Source organism: Dipodomys merriami, unplaced genomic scaffold (genome assembly GCF_024711535.1).
Source record: "Dipodomys merriami isolate MVZ:Mamm:240054 unplaced genomic scaffold, mDipMer1.0.p SCAF_1, whole genome shotgun sequence".
Classification (NCBI taxonomy): domain Eukaryota; kingdom Metazoa; phylum Chordata; class Mammalia; order Rodentia; family Heteromyidae; genus Dipodomys; species Dipodomys merriami.
In genome coordinates, this window is record NW_027202270.1 from 11,257,963 (window position 1) to 11,281,947 (window position 23,985).

Consider the following 23,985-nt stretch of genomic DNA (forward strand, 5'->3'; position numbering starts at 1 on the left):
TTGAGTCAGGGATCTAGAGAGGATGTACAAAGATTTATTCCAGAAAGATTAGAATGAAAGGAGAGGATAGTCAAAGTCAGAGTCGAGAGAGATCCTTATTTAATAACCCAGCAGAGCCAAAGCTCCTCTGAAAGAGGATATGGAGAAGTAAAAGAAAAAAGAAAAACAGCAGAGGGAGCAATGCATAAAGCATCAAAGGACAGAGGGCGAGGAAGAATGGGGGTTCAAAAGCCAAATTGCCACAAAGAAACAGCAAAGGGTACCTGCAGATAGGTACCACAGAGAGTCAAACCTGGCTTCAAGTCTGGGCATGGTAAGGGTAGAGTTCGATAGCAAGCATGGATAGAAAACTATCTAGAAGCCATTGCACAAGAAAGGAGAGGAAAAGATTGGGTTTGAGGGGTCCACAAGGTCAGGGATTGAATCTGAAATGTGTTACTCCCATTTCCAACATGATAGGAGAACTTGATCCAGTAGAAAGACTCTTTCCCAGTCTGGAGCCTGTGGCGCATGCCTATACTACTCAGGAGGCTGAGACCTGAGGAATCAAAGTTGGAAAGTCCAAGACAGCCTATTTCCAATTAACTAATAAATGACCAGACTGTGGTAGAATATCAACTGTGAGTGCAAAAGCCAAGCAAGTCATGTGGCCTTAAATTCACACCTCAGTATAGGCACAAAAGAAAAATGAAGACAAAGAAAAGATTCCCATGAGATGGAGAAAATAGGTATAAATATGAAGAGAGTTTCTTTACGTAAAAGTATATTTTAAAGATTTAGCAAAATATCAGAATGCTTTATGTAATCCACAAGGAAAACTTATTTTTTTGCTGTTGTTTTTAAATTTTCTTTTGCTGTAAAAGTCATGTACAGAGGGGTTACAGTTACATAAGTAAAGTAATGAGTACATTTCTTTTCAAACAGTGTTACTCCCTCCCCTAGTTTTAATGAGAAATATTTGCATAAAGACAGCAAAGGAGCTTCAAAAGAATGGACATGGCCCAGGTTAACTCGTAGAAAGCATGGCTGTATTTCTGAAGAGAATAGAGAAGTGAGAACTTTGTGGAAAACAAAGTTGAAGTAAGCAATGAAGTAAGTCATTAAGGGAGGCTATGGATTTGTTTCCTCCCATTTTCCATTTTAAAATGTTAGGAATTGTCAGTTCAACAATTTATTGTGTTATCCTCTAAATGTTTTAGTAATGATGCAAAGAACAGATAGATAAATCCCTAGCTAAGCATTAGGCCAGACAAAATAGAGATCATGGAGAAAATCACATGAAGGTTGTGTTTAGTATTCTCTCTCTTTGTCTCTTTGATTCATTTGATCTCAAGTGACTTTTTTTTGTCAGTTTTGGGACTTGAACTAGGGCCTGGCGGCTGTCCCTGAGCTCTTTTCGTCCAAAGCCAGTGCTCTATCACATTGAGCCACACCACCATTTCCAGGTGCAGTTTTCTCCTGAGTCAAGTCAGCACACTGGTCAGCAGAGTTGGCCAAACAGAAAATTCCTCAGTGAGAATTAAATACACTAATGCATATGCATACTGCAATTTTAATATATGCATAGCACAGTTTTAATGCTGGAACCATTTTAGTGTCCGTGTTTTACTTGGATTTTTATGTCCTAGAATTTCTTCAGCCTAGATGCTACTGAGTTAGTTGTATATTTTCTCATGTCTTTCATATAAGACTCAAGCCACAATTTTTTTTTCTGCTTTCTACCTAATAAAATGATCCAGGCTTAGACAGAGAGATGACATAAATTGAATAGAAAATAAGAAGTCAAAGAATGAAAGGAGGGGGAAACTATGCTATTAAGTTACTGAACCTTTAGACTGTCCTGCAATACTTTTATAGGATTATGGTTCTTACATTTCAAATTAACTTTCTGTACTGTTAAAGTATCAAGTAGACTGCTCAGTGATTTCTGGGAAAGCAATGTGTCCCTATTCTCTATATCACGTTGAATTTGTCAGCATTCTAGGCTGTCCCTGAAGACTCTTAGTCTCTGACACTCCACCCTGAGCATTTTTCTCTCTTAAATAACAAGCAGGACTAGATATATGATGAGAGCTCACACCTATGATTTAGTTCAGCATATGTTTCACTCCTGGACATTCATCCAGTATAACATACAAGACCCCACTAATGTTACCAGCACAACCATCTTCATTGCAGCACTGTTTATCATAGCCAATGTATGGAAACAATCCAGATGCTCCTAAGTGGAGTAATGGATCAAGAAAATGCGGTGCATATATACACAATGGAATTCTACTCTTCCACCAGAAAGAATGATATTGTAACATTCATAAGGAAATGGAAAGATGTGGAAAAAATTATATTAGGCAAAGTAACCCAGATCCAAAGAAACATAGGCTGCATGTTTTCCTTCATTTGTGGTAAGTAGAATATGGCTATAAATTTACAAGTAAAGACAATGGATGGTAAAAGAAAAAAATATACTGGGGCATGATCAATTATATATTTATACTCTATCTATCTATCTATCTATCTATCTATCTATCTATCTATCTATCTATCTATCTATCTATAAGCATTCACACAATGAGACCAAAGAAGGATCTTAGGTGAGGATCACCTAAGTACTATAGCTTAGCTATGTGCATCTGATTATATAAAATATTATTTTTCAAATGAACTTCAGTTAATGGAAACAAGACTATTTTTCTTTTATTGCTGCCTTTGTTTTCATTTCCTTTTGTCTTTTGCAGGTATAGAGGGCATAGAAATAGTAGGACAAAGAATGAACAAATGAACCAGTGATACTGAGTAGATACTATGTTGAAAATGAACAATACAACTTGTGGGTGGAATTGGGAGGGAAAAACAGAAAGAGTGAAGGTAGGGGTGGCATTGTTCAAAAAGAAATATACTCTATCTGACTTATGTAATTGTAACCCCTCTGTATATCACCTTTATAATAAAGGATACTTAAAAATAAAGTTTTACAGCTATAGCTAATATTCCTAACTAAGCTAGTTAACCCTTTGTTTACCAACACGAAGATTATCCATGTGTTTAGCCTGTGTTGCTCAGATGAGCTCTTTGATACAAGGTCAGGTCTCCCTGAAGACAGAGCTGTGCAGAGGATTCTCCCATCCTCCTTGAAGAAGCAAGCTACTATGTGTTTTACAATGGCAAGAAAATAAATACAACCCACATGAGCTGTGCAGACAACCCAGAGTTTCTAGCCCCTGCTGGCATTCAGCAGACTTCTGGCTAAAGGAAATAAACAAAATAAACAAATTCTTGACAATTAACCTATCACCGAGAAATAGAACAACCTCAAACTGAATGCCTCAATTACAGTAGACACTCTTTGGAGTTGTCGAACTCTCATGGAAGAAGCCAACAACATGGATCATGACACTGCTTAGGGTTCTAAAAGCAGAGACAGATTAGGCCCATGAGAGTCTCACCGGAAGAGGCTGGATTAGACCATTAAAGAGAAAGGTAGCTCTGTGGTAAGACCACAATCAAGGCAACCTCTGAGACTTTCTTCTTAAAAAGTGTACTACATAAGGATTTGATTTGTAAACTGTTTAAACTCATTAGCCTTGGGGCATATTTAGGGGGGGAAATCACACATGGTAGATGTTCAACCCCATTTCCATCTGAGCAGTGCCTGGGTAACAGATGGATTTTATAGTAGGAAGCCAACCAGCTTCTGATTCTGCCAATCTGGAAAGAGAAATCGAGGAATTCGGGCTTCCTCTGCATCCACTCTTCACAAATACATGCAAGAGGGGAGAGGGAGAGGTTTCCTGAGCCTGCTTAAGACTTTCTTGTGCTTTATTTCTGTAGTGCTAAATGTGGCTTTGAGCACTTCTGGGGAACCTGCTGGAAAGGACAAGTGCCACTTGTTATGTGAACAAAAAGCACTAAGTAGGCAAGTTGCACTTAGCTAGGGGAATCAATCAATCAGCTACTGGAAAAGCCCTGCTGCCTCCTTTGAAGGTTTGAAGACTGTTGGTTGAGAAACGAAGATCCCATTTTTAAAATTTTATTTTACTGTAAATAAATAAGGTAATGAGTACATTCTTGTTGAACTGTGTTACCCTCTGAGGGGAAAAATAAAGAACAAGTGAATTCAGAAAAAGCTAAACAGATCCCCAAAAGTCCTACAACTTGAACTTGGAGCCTAAGCTCTATCTCTGAATTTTTTTGCTCAAGGCTAGCCACAGCCTCATTCCCAGCCTTCTGGTTAATTGGAGATCAGAGTCTCACAAACTTCCCTGTGGCAAGCTGACTCCGTAAGGCTTTGAGTCCATTTTACTTGCCACATGCCTCTGAGATCCTGTTTTTCTACTATGTGTCTCTAAGTGGTAAAAGAAATCATGTTTTAAGAATTTTCCCTGTTTATCAGGGCTTTATCTGGATTGAGGTGGGCCCGTTGGAGGATTTTTGCCCTTTTCTCTCATTTACTACAATCCTCAGATCTTCTCAGCCTCCTAAATAGCTGGAATTTCAGTTGTGAGCCATGGACATCTGGCTGTTTTAACATTTCTTGAGGCTCCAACTTTCCATTTATTTTCAAAGTATAGCCAAGGAGTTCTAAGCAATGACTGTCTTCAACAGCCTCTTAGTATCTGAAAAAAAAAGCCCAACTCTTAAGTGAGAAAGAATAGGAGATCACAGAATACCTGCTACTTGCTACATTACCAAGCAGATGTACAAGCTGTAAAAATGGACATCACCTTACTTCTTGGTTAGATAGAATCATTTTAAATTGATGCTTAACTCATTTCACAGATCTAGGAGCTTAAAAATTAACTCCCTTTCTTAGATCACACTTCTGTAGATTAGAAGTCTGTAACATTCAGATCCCAGAACCTGGGTTGTCTGTCTAGTGATTGATGAGCTAGAGTCAAAGCGACAACCAGCCTGAATTCCTGGGTGGAATCTGTGGGGAAGAACTCACTTTGGAAGTCATTTTTCTCATTATACCAGGTTCCTGTACTGTTGCTGACTTTCAGTTAGGGGAATGCTGTGGATTCCATAAGGCTGTGAGGGCCGATAGTACTTGCCAAATGCCTCTGGCATCCTGTTTTTCTACCATGCCTCTCTGAGTGGTAAAAGAAATCATATTTGAAAGATTTTCCCCTTCATATCTGGACTATATATGGTGGACTGAGGTAGACCTGTTGGAGGATTTTTTACCTCCTCCCCTTCCCTTCCCCTCCCCTCCCCTTCCCTTTCCTCCTCCTCCTCCTCCTCTTCCTCCTCCTCCTCCTCCTCTTCCTCCTCCTCCTCGTCCTCCTCCTCCTCCTCCTCTTCCTCCTCCTCCTCGTCCTCTTCCTCCTCCTCCTCTTCCTCCTCCTCCTGCTCTTCCTCCTCCTCCTCTTCCTGCTCCTCTTCCTCTTTCTCCTTCTTTTTCTTCTTTTCATTTACTTATTTAAGTGGTCAAAATGAACAACATGAACAAAATGAACACTACTGCTATGTATTTTGGAATGGCTAAAATGAAATAAATATGTTCCAAAACTATTTCACATTTTTCTTCATTTCTTGATGAGAACACTTAAAATCTGTTCTCACTTATTTTCAAGAACACAGTATTTTGGGGTGCTGATGTCTCACACCTACTCAGAAGGCTGAGATCTGAGAATCATGGTTCTAAGCCAGCCCAAGCAGACAAATCTAACTCTTAGCTTCAAATTTAATTAGCAAAAAGCCAGAAGTGGAAATATGGCTCAAGTGGTAGAGTGCCAGCCTTAGGCCAAAAAGCCAAGCAAAAATGCAAGGTTCTGAGTTCGAGTCCCAAAACCAATTCATGTGTATGTGTGTATGTGCATGCATGTGTATGTGTGTGCGCACATGTGTGCACATACACAGAAGACAATGTATCATTAGTAATTTTAGTCACTATAATACACAATAATACCCTTAATTTAATTTTTTTAATCTTTTGAGCAGCTTCTCACCAGCTCCTAGTTCCTGGAAACCATCCTTCTAGATTCTAATTCTATAAGTTCAACTACTTTATATTCCATTTAAGGTCATGTGGTATTTGTCTTTCAGTGCTTGTTTCATTTCTCTTAATAAAACATACTCCAGATCCATCTATGTTATTGAAAATTATTTCATAGCATCAAAACTATTCCACTCTGTAGATATATACTTTGTCTATATTTACCATTGGTTAGATAGTTTATCTCTGTAATATCCAGGGGAGGCGTATATCTCTTTAACATGCTCATGTTGTTTCCTTGGGATAAACAACCAATAGTGGGATTGCTCAATCATATCAAAGTTTTATTTTTAATTCTTTGAGAATCCACCATGCTGCTTTCCTAATAGCTATATCAATTTACAATTTACATTCCCACCAAGAGTGTGCAGATTCATTTTTTTCTACATCCCCACCAAGTCTTCTATCTTTTTTTCTTCTTGATAGTATCTGTATGTACAAGTTTTGAGAAGATAAGCTTCTATCTTCTTGTTATCTATCTTGTGTATTTTTAAAAAATGTGCAGCACCAAACCAAAATACATGTTATTCAAGATGATTAACAGATGGAAACTGTGTATTTTAAATACATTAATATCTTTTTCTATAGCAATTTGTTTTGCTTTGGTTTGTTATTGTTATTAGCATTAGGTTTTTTTCAGAAATCTGAGCCTCATGCATGCTGGGCAAATGCTCTTCCTCTTGAACCACCCCCCAAGTCCCCTTTTCACTTTAGCTGTTTATCACATAGAGTTTAGAGGGTTTACCAAGGCTGTCCTCCCACCTCAACCACCTGATCTCCACCTCGAGAGTAACTGGGATTCCAGGTATCAACCACTTCAACTTGTCTAGCTATTTTCACTTCCTTGCCCTCATTATTGATAACAGTTAATTCGTTTTCCATATGCTGTGAAATGGGGAAGGCATATTTCATTTCTCAGGACTTTATAATCATCTGAGATATAGAGAAACAGTCTCAGTGGAAGGCTCTCCTAAAGGCAATATATACTTCTTGACTTTAAGGGCATTCACCTTTGCCTGACTCTAGGAGAGTCCCCTAAGCCTGCTCCACAAAGTGCCTACCAATGAGAGTACTGGTGAGTGGGTTCTGTTTTTCCATGAGGAACCACAAGGGCTGAGGGGCCAATTAAGGTGAGATTTCACAGCCACTTCATCAGCTGGATCTTCCACAAAAGGCAGAGCCTACGGGGCTGCCTGCTCTTATCTTATTTCATGTAATAGTTCTGCAAAATAAGTAGGTAGCACACTGAGCATTAGTAAAGAGTAATTAAAATATTTATAGGTTAGTGATTACATTTCTGCTCTCAACTGATAAATGTTCAAGGTGTGACTATTGTAGAAGACCTTCACTTATCAAAGAAGTAAACATATTTTTAGTATGATAGAATTGCACTTTTTAAGCACTGAATTGTATTTTTTCTTGGCATGTGATCTTTTTTTGTGTTTATTTTTCCTTTTCTACTTTTTTTTTTTTTACTTCTGAAAAGCCATCTTGCTGTAAGTCCAGTTCTTTTTACTTTTATCCACAGGGAATGCTTAATCCTCTACTTAAATAGGAGCCAGTTACCATGGAAATCATTCTAATACCACTGAATCAATATTTTGATTTTGCTGGCATTTAATGTAAAAAGAAAAGACGGGCTAAGATTTATAAAAGTCACTTTTTATCCCTATTATAATGTTGATAGCTACAAAATTGTAAGGAAAACACATGTCCTATTCTAAACTCCAGTTAGGATTATCAAGAACTAAAAATTCATAAAGGAATCATCTCTATGTTTACATAATTTGGGCTTTGAATATATGCATACACATTTGGACTCAAGACTCTGTTTCCCTATCTCATATTGGAGTCCTAATTCCATCCTATTATTATTCAGATAAGAACTTATTAGAAGTCATTTGAATGTGTCTAGTTTTATAATTCCCCTTTCCTCCACTGTTCCAAAGAGAATGTAAGATCACTTTTCTATAGTCTACCACTTATGCATCAGTCTGAATGCACATCGAGTCCACTTGAGACTCTCATAGAAGTCATCAGAGTTTTGAGCTTCCCAGTGGGCCCTTCAAGTTCCTCGTGAAGAAAACTTCTGAGTGGTCCTCATATCTTATCTTATATCTCCTTTCAGAAGATTCTGTTTTCACTTCTGCTTTTGAATCATTCCAGACTTCATTCAGTCCCTAAGCATGCAAGGATCATTGTTATATAATTGTTAATCTTTCTTTTACAAACAAATGAGTGTAAATGATGGTGTAGTTTCTGGTAGCAGACCAGGTGATGTCTGGAGATAGAATCACAGAGAGCGAAGAGAACAGAATGAGTATAACAATATGAGGAAAAGCAAACCTGAGGATATGGGTTTAAAATTTAGGAAAGCCATGTCTCTAAAGTATTTGGGTATCTTAATAAATAAACTGAACATCTATGTTGCTTTTAAAACCATTGCTGTGCTATTGTATTACAAAGTCAGGCACATACCTGTAACCCTGACCATGAGAAAAAGAATCTTATAATATACTCTAAAAATGTACAGAAACAATAGTCACTCTAAAGTATACAAAGACATACACATACCACACACACAAACTGTGGTACTATTCCTTCTACCTCAACAAATTAGAATCAATGTATTTAACGTATGGTAATATATTCCTGTAATATATACTATTTTCCATAAAATGGGTTTTCCTTGACAAATTGAAAGCCATGGAAATGGTGTCAATAGAGTAAATGGAACTATAGAATAGAAAACTTCATGCTCTATGATTTAATTTTGCAAATGTACACATGCATACAAGTCACTTCCAAGTTCACTACCTGACATGATACACAGAATGTGTTTTTACACATAAATACATACATATGTATGAACATATGTGCACATAGTATATTATGTGTATATATATATGTATATATATACATATATATATATACCCACACATAATGCGTAGGAGGAGAGTTGTCTTTGTAGAATCAGTGGATAGCTCTATCTCCAGGCATTTATTTGTATTATTACATAATACAAAGAAACTATTGTCTTTAGGCTAAAGTAAAGCTACTTAGGTACTAGTAAGCAAGAAAGGAGAAAGGGGAGTGAAGGCAGAAATGGCATATACCTCTTGGCACCTTAACTCCTGGACTGCATTTGAGCTTCTGTGAAAAGATTCAGTCCAGAAAGCAAGACAGATTTAATGAGGACATGGGTGCCCAAGTGGCAAAGAATTACGCTAAGCTGAGCAAAGGGCCCTTTGGCTTCCATTCCTAGTACTCCATGGGCCATGCATGCTTCTGTGGACAGGTCAGTAAGGAGCAGAGATAGAGAGAAGGACTATGAGGCCAGGTGGAACTTTGCTCTCACATCCGCTACTGGTAACATCTGGAAGATTGAAGTGTTTTTTACACCTGAAATATAAAAAGCTGATGGGCCTTGTGTAGTGGCCTGCACAAGTCCATTTTGGGACTGAATGTCCATATCCCTAAAGTTAAAATCTTGGAACTGTGGTCCCAATGTGATGGTAATTGGAGGTGTAGCTTTTGAGAGTTATTAAATACTTGAAAGTAGAACCCTCCTAAAGGGAATTAACACCCATAACTTTGTTCCAACCCTCTCCACCCATCATTTAAGGATAAAAGGAAGACAGCCCTGTAGACATGAATTGTATTTCTTAATAAGCCACACTAGCATACAATAACAGACCACTCGTAGCAACCCTCATGGAACACTACTTTTCCATGTAGCTCTCGGAGGAGCTCAGGAAGGCTGACACCTCATTTATTGGAATAAGGGCTAAACTGGTGAGATTCTGGGTTAATATGACCTAACTTATTTATATTCATAGGCCAGTAAGGAGGCTGCTATATATTTGACTTGTGTATTTCATAGCTAAGAGAAAATATAGGTTAAGAGAGAAATATGAAATATGAATTGGGAATGGGCATATCGACTATAGACACACACATGCATCCATTCTCATTTACTGGGAGGAACCACTGTTGAAAATGATTATTTCATAAAGCTTGAAGTGCAATTCCTCATTATTTCCCTACATCAAAACATGCTTCTTTCAATTATAGAAATAGCATAAAAATACCTAGAAAATACAAATTCTATTTCTATGCAAAATGTTTAAATGATTCAAGCCTGAAGTGGGTAATACAGCTTATATAGTGCCTTCTCTCTTTCTGATGCACAAATGAAGTACAGTCTTCTGGGTGTAATTCATCATCCCACTAACAATGAAACCTTTCCCTCCGAGTTATCTTTTCTGGGACTTTCGGATTGGAGGACAGGGCTGGCCAGAGAAAGCAGGCTCCATGCAAGGTGGAGAGACTTAACCTCCCACCCTCCCGGGGCCTTTCCCACTCTTACTGGCTGCTGCAGTGTTGACTGTCTCTGAAGAGGTGCTCAGCTTGGTGCTGGGGTCCCGCTTGGGCTTGGGTGGCGGTTGCCTCCTGGAGCCACAGCTGCTGTCGTCCTCGGTGCCCCCGACGGAGTGGAGGGACTGCGATCTCACGGTGAAGCCACTGGAGCAGGGGTGGGGGAGTCGGTCCTGAGGAGCAGGCATGGTCATGAATCCCATGCGGAAGTGTTTGCCCGGGTAGCCTGCGTCGTGGCCTCGCCCCACGTCTCCACCTATGCTGTAGGAGGAAGTAGACAGTTTGTGAAGAGGCCAGCGATCCAGGATACACACCTGCGCACAGAGGGTCTCTTTCGAATGGGGGTGAGCTTCAAATGTTACCTCTAGACCCCTGAGAAACGTGTCATTTTACAACACGCGGAGTTTTCTTTTTTTTTAATGGGACTTATTGTTGTTTGATACAAGTTTGGCTTTTAAATATATTCTTAATTTTTATTGTCTATTATCCCCTTCCATTACCCGATATTTCCCTTCACGGTTATAACTCCTATTCTATGATAATATTTTCCTTTTCTCTTGAGAATTAAAAAAAAAAAAAGAATGAAGCTGGGAGCTGGTGGCTCATTCATGTAATCCTAGCTACTCAGGAAGTAGAGATCTGAGGATGGTGGTTCAAAGCCAGCCTGGGCAGGAAAGTCCGTGAGACTCTTATCTCCAATAAACCACTAGAAAACCAGAAGTGGCACTGTGGCTCAAGTGGTAGAGCACTAGCCTTGAGCTGAAGAGCTGAGGGACGGTGCCCAGGCCCAGAGATCAAGCCCCACAACCCACAAAAAAAAAAAAAAAGAGCTCTTCAGATAATGCACTAACTATAGTTTGTAGTCAAGGTGGTTTGGACAGTTTAATGGGATGCCAAATTTTGTCTGGTCAGGAGTTCTTAGTGAAGCAAGTGAGTTCATAATTATTAAGCATATAAGTTGAATTTATTTGGCTGCTTTAAACAAGTGTTTTTTTACAATAACTATTTAATCTCTTTATCCTTCTCTAGTTTTTTTTTCAAAAGAGATAAAGTTCCTGAGTTGATCGTGTCTTTTCTGAAGATGGTTTTTGAAGGTGTCATTTTGAGCCAGGGCAGTTTTATTGGGCCTGATCAGCTTTGGGTCTATGCTTGTGCACACAGCAGCTCCAGACACAGTTGCTTTGTGGATGAATTCTCTTGTGCCAGTGGTCCCAGCATTATCCATGAACCATGCTGTGACTCTCAACAGGACTGCTCTCATGGACATGATGAAGACCCAGTAACTTTTTGTAAGTGGATTAATGTTGTGCTCCTTTACCTGTTCTATTTCATGAATTGCATTGCAACAGTCTTTGTTTATCTCAAGGTTTAGGAAGCTGAGAAATAAAATTGATGTTCTTTCTCTTAAACGTGGCTTTAAAAAAAAATCCTCCAAGTAGCCTGCAAGCATTCTGTGCTTTTGCATGAAAATAGAAAAGAGAAGCAAAAGTAATTTGATTATTGTCGGAAGTCTTAGCACATAATTCTAGGTAGCTTGATTATCCAGTTATGCTTAGTGTCCCCAAAGGGGAAAATACTGCTCAACACACTATCTTCAGTTGCTTTACACTGAGATAACACTTATTAGGGGCTTAAAAATAAACCAGGAATGGTGACAACAGCTCCTAGTGGCTTGGAAATGGACCACTGAGTTCAAGTATCGTCTTTCATGACTTCATGAAACCCCTCCTTAATTTATTTGTTCAATAATATTGTTCGGAATGAAATAAAACCACAGCAAAGCAGCTATTGCCAATCATTAGACAGGAGGAGAAGGGTGGGGAGAGAAGGTCAGGGGTAGAAAGGGTGGGAAGGGAAGGGAAGGGAAGGGAGGAAAAGGAAGGGAAAGGAAGGAAAGGAAGGGAAGGTAAAATTCGAGAGAAGAAAGAAAAGGATAAATACATTCTTAAATAGGTGAAGGACTTATTGACCTCTCTGTTTTCCAAAGACCTTCAGATACATTAGAAGTTCAGTTGTACTGCATTAGCAAGTCTTAGAGAATAAAACTATAACATCTAGTAAAGTGAAGTATCTACTTCTGAGATATTTCTATTCCCTTAATATTCATTATAGACAAAATTTCCTACTTAATTTTCTTAACTGTTGATTCACCTAGTAAAGTTTGAAAAACTATTTTAAATAGAATTGTCTCTAAGGTAGAATTTAGGAGATGGTTCTTAGGTGCTTTCTATGCTATTTACAGTGGTGATTATGAAGGAAAGGACTAGGAGTGGCTTTGAACTGCAAAAAAGGAGATTTTTTTTTTCTAGACTTTGCTCCATCTCTCAATTTCATTTGTCAGTAGCAAACAATAACAAAATCCTTACAAAGTATCTGACTGGATTTCTCAGACATGTATGAATGGGGAAAACATGGATATATGGATTATGGAAGCTTGTTGATTCTGCCTTTGAAGATAGATTTCATTCCACTCTTTTTAACTTCCTCTGCCTTCATAACATAGTATTCAAGAAAGATTTTTTTTTAATTCTCTTCATTGTGTCTTGTATATTATTACAATGTTTGCCACAAGCTTAAAATTCCAGTTGGAACAATAATGAGAAAATGAGCTATTTTCCCTCCTCAACTGGAGACTTATCACAATTATAGGTCCATCGTGGATAAAAGCAGAAAAGAGTCAGCAAGACCATTAGACTATGATTCTGGCATTTAATTCCCACGATCACTTTCCAGTGAATCAAACTTTCTTTTAAATCTGTCCATTTTTTTCTGAATGTTTGAGTTGAGGTTCAGACACTAAGCATATCATCTTTCTCCTTTTTTATTGTCAAGGTGACAGACTGAGGGGTTACAGTTACAGAAGTCAGGTAATAAGTATATTTCTTCTCAAACTTGTTAGCCCTTCCTTCATTTGTCTCCTACTTTCCCTCTCCTTAACCCCTATACTCTCAAGTTGTACAGACCATTACCAACATAGTGTCTTGTGTATATCATTGTTGCATTGGTTCTCCCCTAGTCCTTTGTCCACCATTCTGTCATTCCCCTTCCCTTCCCTAATTCAAATAAAAATATATACATTACCAAGGTACCAAAATCAAATACAGTGACCACAGGGGATATAAGTGGGGCTGGCAGTTCAATGCATGGAGCAAAGAGGTGGATAGCCAGGATGCCAGGAGCATGAAGGAAGTCAAAGTAATGGCTTTGACTCTGATGGGAACATTCCCATCAGAGCAGGAAGCAACGTGTCTGTGCAATGTTTCCATGCAATCAATCATTACATTTACATAAGGAGAAGTTTACCCAAATGAGCAGAAAATGATTCGGGATTTAAGGAGGGGATGGACAGTCTTGATGATGTGGGGAGCTTTCTCTTCTCGTTGTGATGACTCTGGCCTTAACGTTTCTCTCCTAGACAATGAAAGAACTGATTTTATCTGACTCTGCTTTCAATTATTTTTCATCCACCTGTCTTTTCCTCATTTCTATTAGATCACTGAACAATAGGTACCTGAAAGATTTAGACAGCTAGCTCATGCCACCTGGGGAGATCCATGCATGCATTAATGCACATAAGCATTTATCGGAGAACTACTAGAAATAATTGTAGCAGCAATTTTTCTGTTACTTTTGACCTAAATAGGTCCTGTACCTCTTCCCGGACAGATAATTAGCTCTGCAGCTCCATTTCAGAATTAGCTTTTTATCAGTACAAAACAATCTCATTTGACTCTATCTGCTTTTTGTTCATAAATGTACTTTCACACACACACACACATACACACACACTTCTTTTAAGAGAAAATTAATGTGTGCTTCAAACAATAGCAAGCCTAAGTACAAGTTCAGTTTGACCTGTCTAGCAATACAAGACAAGGACATTCAAGAGTTTGATACAGAAAAGCCACTGTTCAAGTCAAGGCCAAAAGTAAGCAGTAAAAATGGTGGCTTATGTAGATCCAAGGGAACAGGAAAGATGAGAGTCCAAAGCAAACTGTACTCTGTGAAATGAAGTCTACAATCAGTTTCTAAATTTGTAAAAAGACTTGTGGAGTTTTCAAAATGTAGAGATTACGGGATCCAGTAGTGAGGATAATTGATTTATGTCTGTTGAATCAGAAACACTTAAGTGTGGCCAATGAGTTTGTTTTCAAAACAGTATCCATTTGTTTCTGATACTATTAATCGAGAGCCCCCTCCCCAAAATGTTCAAGCAATAAGAACAGTCAGAAGATATAGTTATCAGGCGAGGTGCCACAAATAAGCATATCTGCACTGCTTCAGTCAGATCTTCTCTAGGTTACCACATAGTAACAAAACAATCTCTAGGCCCCAGTGTTTTATTACAACATGGAAGTATTTCCTGCTTTTATTTATTGTATGGCCTGTCCTACAGCTGTAATTCTGTTCCACATGTTGTTTTTATTCTAGGTCTTGTCTAAATGGGAGTATATTATTTCCCTGACAAAGAAAGAAAATCATGACAGAAATGCACAATGTCTCTTAAAACTTCTGTTCAGCTGTGGCATATAATCTGTTATTCACATTCTATTGACTACAACCAGTCTAAAAGTAAGAACTTATGATGGCTGACATGACAACCAATAACCTATTCAGGGACTTTGTGCCTCCAATCTGCTGTGATTTGAATGTGTCCCCACAAAAAACAGCATGTGTTGGAAGCCTGTTTCCCGCACAAGTGTATTTGGGAGACAGGACCTGAGGAGCTCACCTTTGTAAGTGGATTAATCCTGATTAGAAAGGAGCTTAAGTCTTCCATTTTATTCTTTTGGTCACTCTTGTCATGTGATACCTTACACTGTATTCTCAGGGAGTAAGAAGATTGGACGCAGTCCTTTGATCTTGAACTTCTCAATCTCCAAAATCTGTTGAGCCAAATCAAAGTCTCCAGTTTGTAAATAACTGGGATTACGCTCTTCTTTCACAGTCAGAAAAACTTGCCTGCCATACTGTCATATCATCCTGGGCTCTGCCTCATTAAAAGTCCTAATCCCACATATGACATACTTGTTCTTGAAAAACAGAGCAATTGTATGCACTGAGGGGAGAATCAGGAGATTACACTCTTTTTATATAAAGAACTCCAGGTGAGAAGGGGCATGGCCGTGGTGGAAGAGATTACTGATGTACATCAGAAGAAGCTACAGCCTCTTTCATGGTGAAAGAAACATGGAGTGGACTGGGGTGAGGTTCTTCAGTGCCTTTGACACCTCCTACCCAGTTGTGACTTCTAAAGGTCACAGAACAGCATGGTCCCAAGAAGGGTGTGGTTACCAAGGGTCCTAACTTCTTATGAAAGAGAGATTAGGCCCACCCTCAGTATTAATGTAGGGGAGGTGACTTTGGGCTGATGGAGGCAGGGGATATGGAGTATCAGCCACAGTATCCACGCGAATTAACTGGAGTGAGGACTACATTTTAGCACATTAACTGCACTCTTTTCAGTTTCCCCTCAGTTGGAGTTGGATGGAAACCAAATAAACAGCTAGTCTCCAAACAGGAACACATCAGCTGCACCCTGAGAGATCAGCCAGGGAGGTATATGGCTCAGATTGCCCTCAAGAGAGAATCATCTCTGAGAAGAGCAGTCGGCTGCCAGCTGCCAGCTGTACTCTTCAAAACCTACCGCTATCCATAGCCAACTCTTAGCTAGAAGATAGGTGCAAGGAAATATCACACCTGGCTAAACAGCAATCCTGATTGTTATATCACAGTCAGAAGCTCTTTCTGTTCAGTCGGCTTTCCTTTCTCCTGCCCTCTTACAGATTCCAGACCTAGGCTGTAACTGAAGATTTGTCTACCATCCCCGCAACGTTCCTTCATACTTTCCCCAACTGGCATCCCCAATAAGCCTTTCACTTTTTGAACTCTATCTTCTTGTCTGATTCCTGTAGACTTGGTTTAATATGAAAGGGAGAAATTATACAATGTATGAATTAAGAACTCCAAAAAAGCAGGAAAGGGGAAGTCTAGAAATAAGTGTGAGACCCCAGAGAGAAGAAATGCCTGTGGAAATAGGTCACTGTCCATCCTCAGACTGAACATTTACAAGGCAGTTGGGGAGTCAGGAACCAACTCTACTGTGGGAATACTTGGCGCAAATTGAAAGTTACGTGGGCAGAAGAAAGCAGAGTCTTTTTGCAATTACACTTTACCACTCAAGATAGATTAAGCCTGACACATCTCATGTTATAAAAATAAAAACAAGTTTCATAATCCTGAATTTAAACAAGCATGCTTTCTCTCACCCAATGAAAGTAACAGTAGAATATCAAGCTGTCTATTGGTGAGATTTTTCCATTATAGAACATAAAGAAGAAAAGTATTGCTGAAATAAAGGTTAGGCATATTTTTCAAGATGTAATTGATAATATATTTGTAAACTTCTCCCCACATCAAGTTATTGGCTAATGTACATGTTGTGCCCTATACTCATTCATTATAGGCTCTATAATTTAGAGCTACTGAATCCCTCAGGACAATTTCTTACTTGTTAATTTGTGGTATAAACCTTGTAAAATTGTCAATATTCCTTCATAGCACATATGAAACACTTGGTTCAGAGTTTTTGTTTTTGCTTTTTTCAAGTCCTGGGCCTTGAACTCAGGGCCTGGATGCTGTCCCCAAGTCTCTTTGTACTCGAGGCTAGCACTCTACCACTTGAACTTCAGCACCACGTCCAGTTTCTTCTGAGTGGTTTATTGGAGATAAGAGTCTCATGGGCTTTCCTTCCCTGGCTGGCTTTGACTGAAATCCTCACATTTCAGCCTCCCAAGTAGCTAAGATTACAGGTGTGAGCCACTGGCATCTTGGTTAGTTCAAACTTTGATATGTAACATGCAGTCAATGTCAATAATTTTAGTTTTCAAAGGCTGTTTATGGTAAAGCTTTTAATTTTGTTAAGAAAATCATCATGCATAAGTCCACACCTGTAAAGCAAGGCATATGGTACCAGTGAACAGAGCCTCAAAAAAGAATTCACACAAAGAAAAATCAAAACAAGTGTTATATTTAACTCCAAGAGACAAGATAAGCTAGACACATATAGCCTTTGTCTTCTAAACTTTCTTAAATACTTACTCTATTCTTTCAAGACATTCACTGATCAGATTGATAAAGAAAGGGAAAAAATAGCAACTATGAAATTCTACAGATGCTAGTCAACAAGGATGGTCTCACTGTCTTAGACATTTTGCTCCTGGCACTGGTGGCTAAGGCCTGTGATACGACCTCTCACTTTCTCTTTCTTACATTCATAAAGCTAAATAGGGATCCCTACTACCAACTGAGAAACCTCTGTGGCCCACCAACCTTGGAGATTCTTGCTTCAAAACTCCCTCTCTTCTGGATAAATATCCACTTAAGCCCATGTACACTTAAGGTAGTTGAGCATAGAGCCAAGAAACCAGAAGTTTACATATTTTTCTCCTAAACAGGTAATATTTTTCAACTAAATGTGCTAGTTTTAGGATAAATGTATAGTTCATTACAATGGAAGTGTTATGGAATGTCATCATCATCACACACTAGGCATCCTGCCCAGAGGTTATTCCCATTCATTCACTTGCATGAGAAACTCTTTTCCTCCATATCCTGCTCTGTGGTTATTGTCACTGGTTGTATAAAGTGCAAAAGAAAAAAAAAAAGAAAGCAAGTCCACTTTGTAGACAGCTAAATAATGAGCCTAGTTAGATAATGCTGTGGACACAGGCTAGTTTTCCTTCCCTTCTCCTAGCATGGAATGTCTATCAGATAATCAGTTTTCTCCCTGTCAAATGCTAGATCCTCCTGGGCACCATGACTGTTTTAAAGGCTGGCAAATGTTTCTAGTCAGATTAATCAGAGTGAACACCGAGCACTGTGTGCAAGTTGCATTGGTTTGAAGCCCAGCTTGTGCTTGACATTCTAAGAAGGAATTCATAGGATCAGGTCTTACACCATTGTACAAGATCAGGAGGAAGTTCTACCTGCACATAGAATAATCCCAGGACTCTTTAGGTACATCACCAAATTCTAGTTTGTAGGAGACAATTGTGGATGGGTTTTCCGATTTTTGTAATGGGAAAAGCCCCAACCAAGCCAATCAAATACTCTCCAGACAGCCATCTTGGAATAAAAGCTGGTGGCTGACTTGTCAGGAAAGATCTGGTGATGGGGGAGAACAAGAAATGTTCTTCTATTCATTTCTCATTTGGGAATATTTTTTGTTTTAGCATTCTGAATGGAAATAATTATCTACCTTATACATTTGCCTATGATCTTTTTCTAATCATGCATAACACTTGCCTGCAGAAAGTTGGCTCCAGAAAAATTAAACTAAGTTCATATTTTCTTCCAAATGGTTTGCTCACTATTAGCTTTAATGTCTTGCCTCAGCCCTACTTGCTCATGCAAGCAGGAATCTCCAGATTTCTTGCCTTAGGATCATTTGTTTTCACCATTTCATATCTTTTATGATATCTGTTTTCTACTTTTATGTTGCTAATGTCTGAACAATGTTAGATTTTTTTCAGACATCAATTTCCTGTGTCTGGCCTTTTACTGATGCTTCTTGAATGTTAAGGTCAAGTGTTAAAACATGCTTTTTATTCCTTTTTTATTAACTGTTACGGTGAACAACTTTTAAAACATAATAAAGCAACAGGTGAAAAGAAAGTAAAACCCTATTCCAAAGGGCAGAAACTCAGCTTCAATTTTGTTCCTGATATCATATGCCATATTATTAAGTATCAAAGGTCCTTAACAGGATATTTTTTAAGTATGCCTAAAATTCTGTATCTTAAAAAGAAGGAGAAATATATAACCAATCATTTACTCAGTAGCTGTCTAGTTGGGGTAGATCTTCATTTACTCCTCTTTATCTGAGGCAAAGTTCTCTTTTGTCTTTGATTGTTGTAATGCATGTACATGATGTAAGACATTTTAAAGTCACCTAGCAAGGTGGCAGATCAGAGATGCTACAGATGGAATGTTTGTTTCCCCCCACATTCATAGTTCAAATCCCCACCTACAAGTAGATGATACTTCCAGGTGATCCTTTGGATGATAATTAAATCAGAACAGGTCTTTTGGAAGTGGAATTAGCACCTTTAGGAAAGAAGATGGTCATCTATTGCGCTGGAAGCAGTCTATCAGCAAGCACTGTATCTTCTGGATCCATGATTGTGGATTTCTCATCCTCTCGAATAATGTAAAACAAGTGTCTGGAGCTTTTAAGCCACTAAATCTACAGTGTATTGTGTTCAGCACATGAGTAGACTAAGACAAAAGCCAATATAAGCATTATCTTCTTGATCTCTCTTCCTGGCTTGCCATGCAACACTGTAGCAATTGCTACCTTTCTGTTCCAGCTATAAAGTAGTAAATTCAATAATTACTGTTCACCCCAAAATATCATGAAAGAAAATATATTCCAGCGAATAGACATATTTTGCTTATTTTTATAAACAGATGAAAATTAGAGCCCAGAAGAATCTTGAATAAGGAGAAATGCTTGAAAAACAAACACACCCCAAAGTGTTTAGCACCAAGTGTTTGAGGTATTAGTGCAACATATTACTCTGAAGACCAGTCTTTATAAAAAAAAGTTAGAAGGCAATTAAAAAAAGTTAGAAGGCTAGATCAGGAGGTAGAGATATATTTTTAAGTCTCTATCAAAATTCTTTTTATTCATTTCTGAATGTCTAAAGATTCAGGACTGAAATTTAATGCTTATTAAAGTCAGAAGAAATTCTGTGGAGCATCTATAAGAGACTTAATTTTACTTAAAATATGACAAGTCATTTTGAGATTAACATATGTTATTAGTTTGGGGACTTTGTAACCTAAAATTAAAAGATTTCTTATTTATATATGCAAATAGCATTTCCTGACCCCTTGAAGTGCTATGGCTTGAAGAATAGAAAAGTATATGGAAAATAACTCAAATCATAATATTCAGGTTCAGTTTAGAACCTAGTTTATAGAAGTTCACACTGTGGGAGATAGCTTCCAAAAATTCAGCCAAGAAGGGGAAGTTCTGGAAAATGTATTTTATTTGTGTCTTCAAAACTGACATAAGCTTTGAATATGATTTGAGAACCTGCCAAGTTTAGCTAACCATATGTGATTCTCTTTTTTTTCTAATCTAGAAGTAGATGCTAGAAATACAGAGTGTTAACGTACAATGGCCTTGACTTCCTCAGCAGAAGGGGCTAACTGAAAACCCTAGAATAATAGTCTAAAGTTTCTAAGAGTATCATTTTAAAGTAGGACGAAATAGCTGTTGAAGAATTTAATTCAGTGATTCACTAGTTGCTGACACTGGTCTCTGACTTTTTGTTGGGCAGAGAGGAAAGGCAAAGAAATGTTCCATGTCAGGAAAGAATGACAGACTAAGACTAGTATGAATACAACACCCTGTGATCAGATTTTCTCTTAGAGATGTTTCTCTTAGAGGAAGAACGAGGAGACTACAATGGAAGACATTTTAACCACTGACAAGGGCTGGGAAATCCCAGAGAGGAAGTGCTTCTTCAGCTGATGTATAACCTGAGTAAGACTTCATCAGAGGAGAGAGAAACATGGATGGAAGAGGATCAGGATACTGACAGAGACGGAAAGAATTGAGAAATGAGATAGGCATATTCAAGGGGAACTCAATCAGATCTTGTTTTCTTCTGTTTCCAATGGCTGAAACAGAGCTTGGCCCCAAATAAGCAACTAATATGTAACCATTACATAAATGAATATATACCTTCAAGAATGATGTGTGGGTTTCTCAAGTGCCTGGGCAGATGGTCGTGTGATTTAATGATACTATGCTCAGTTTCTTCCTTTCTGTCCGTTATCATTTGCTCGGGTTATGATGAAGGACAAAGGGAAACTCTGTGAATACTGAGGCAGTTAATTATCTCTCTCTTTTAAAAGTCAGTCATTTGAATGCAGGGATCAGCTTAATCCCTCCATCTTCATCTCTCTTGCCCTGCTTTGGCTTTTAGGAGCTCATTGTCACTTGGCTGAATGAAAGCCATTGCCTCTTAGCTCATCTTTCTACCCAGTCCTGCCAGACTTATCCTTCCAAATGCAGAGTTGTTCATGTCACTGTCTGAATTAAAACCCTTTGAGAGCTTTTCTGGTTCTTTTAACCAATAATTCAAATTTTCATGTGATAGCTGAGGTATTTTTACTATCTACATGCCAGAACTCATCTGCACAATTTTTCCCTTTCTTAACCTTAAAATCCCATACAAAGATGGATTCCCTCAATAGTGTTCCAGGTTGTTGACTGAAAGACAGAATTTAAGAGCCACCATGTATCAGAAATGATGAGTCTTAAGGACAGAAAAACAGGTTAAGTCAGAGCCTCACGGAGTCACTCTGACTAAATGGTGTCATTACATGTCATCAGATTTGATTTTCTTTGAGGAAACTTTTCACATCAGTAGGCTTTCTCCAAGCTGAGCTCAAGGTCTCACTTTGGCCTGTCTTAAATTACATAACAATTACCTTCTTACATTACATAATGATGTGTTATTTTACCCTGTCCCAATGGCCAATTTGAAAACTTAGCGTATTGGCTTCCTTGGTCAGTTCTTTGACATTGAATGCATTGATTCCTTTAGTTTTATTTTCAACTCAAAATGGGGACTGTCAATATCTATCTGTCATATTATTTTGTGGACAGTTCAAATGCTCAACATGAAACAATGGAGACTCAGCAAATCTTCAATGAACAAATCCCTAGATTGGACTGCATTCTGTATTAGCTTTGTCAAACATTTTTATTTTTATTTTTTGGTCAGTCGTGGGCCTGAAATCTGGGCCTGAGCGCTTTCACTGAGCAATTCAGCTCAATGTTAGCACTCTACCACTTGAGCCACAGCGCCACTTCCAGCTTTTTTCTACTTATGTTGTGCTGAGGAATCAAACCCAGGGCCTCATGCATGCAAGGCAAGCGCTCTACCACTGAGCCACCTTCCCAGCCCTGAGCTTTGTCACACATTTTGAATAAAAGCCATGAATTCTGACCATCACAGGCAGGAGGTCATTCTCTGGTCTGCTGCCACACTTATGTTCTAGAGAAAGAATTATATACTTAGTAGAATTATGTTTGGTCTTAAACATTAAGGCAGGTTAGAAATTGGCCTTGGAGACTGAATGCTCACAAACTTTGGATTAAAAAAAAAAACAGAAACAATTCAGAAAAGTAACAGATGACGATGCTCTTTGGAACAGTTTCAGTATATTTTCTCATCTGAAATGTTTTATGCCTCTAATAATGCACCTCAGGATTTTCTAGAAGACAATCAGTGAGGTAGGATTTGAAACTGAGACCACCATTGAGTGTTTCCTTTATTGTTATTGCTTTGTGTGCAAAACTAGACAAATATGAATACTATTTTGAAGAACTGAGATTCTATATAGTTTTGGCAGACAAGAATAGGTATAACCCAAACATAGTTCTGTCTTCATTTTTCACAGCCAGAAAGAAAAGTTTTCTTGGAATTTATAAAGTTCCCAATTACACCGCCAGACGTCCGCTGACCTTCTAGTTGAGAGATGGTATGATTTGCCTTGCCAAACAAAAATCACACGTTTGGAATAAAAAACATGTTAATGTCAGCTCTGTCTTAAACATAAAGCATTCCTCCTTCCCAAACACTTAGAGTACATGCTTATTCTGATCATGGTGTCCTAAGATTCAATGGGTACTCTCAATTATTGGATAAAAATCACCTTCAACTACACAAACAGTATTTGGAGATTTAGAGAACTTGCATAAACATTTACTGACCATGTCTTTCTTTTCCATTATAGTCTTAACTACTATGGATAACCCTTTGAAAAAGTCCCAAAATGATGATCTCAATTCTAAGTAATTGTTCCACGAATCACTCTCTGTATGTCTTATCAAGATTCTACCACCAAAGAACCTCCTAAAATAGTTGTCTTAAAAGTGACCTCTTCCTATATGTGTGTGTGTGTTTATACACATATTTACATATGCACATATGTAAATGTATACATAGATAATAAACTATTAAAGGATCAAAAACCTCTTGAAGTTTGTCCTCAAAAGAATAATTCTAGAAAGGCAAAACAGGTTATACTAGAAATCTGGTTTGGCACTGAAGTGATACAAGAAATAATACATCACCCAGAAATTCCCAATTTCTAAGAAGAACTAAACAGCCAAGCTACTCTTTTTCCAGGAATTGCCTTCAAAGATGAATAATAATGTATTTCTGTGGGAAAAGACACAATTGATCTCAGTCTCTGTCTCTGTCTGTCTTTCTCTCACACATGCACACAACCAAACACAGCACACACATTTGTTCCCATAGTTCCATTCCATATAGAAAGCCCTTCTTCTAACTGTGTAACCACTTAGTAAATTCATTTTCCAGATAGATTCATTCATTCATCTATCAAATGGGGTAGTAGTTACTTATCCAATAATCCCTTAGGGTATTTGTGAGATTAAAATGAGAATGTAAAACCTGCAGTGCTTTTCATGCTTAACAACAAAAACATTTCACAAATCCTACTGTTGCTGAGAACCATACTGTCTTACATTTGTGGAATCCATTAAAAAAATAAAACCTCATGCC

The 23,985-nt window shown here is 38.2% G+C and overlaps 1 protein-coding gene across 1 annotated transcript in view; it reads right to left on the reverse strand.

The window, feature by feature from the left end:
- Nyap2 (neuronal tyrosine-phosphorylated phosphoinositide-3-kinase adaptor 2) overlaps positions 1-23,985 on the reverse strand; it is a 260,266-nt gene that overhangs the window by 137,290 nt on the left and 98,991 nt on the right. The window contains exon 4 of the mRNA XM_070015900.1: positions 10,365-10,633. Within this exon, the coding sequence (XP_069872001.1) occupies positions 10,365-10,633 (269 nt within the window). The remainder of the gene's footprint in view (positions 1-10,364; positions 10,634-23,985) is intronic.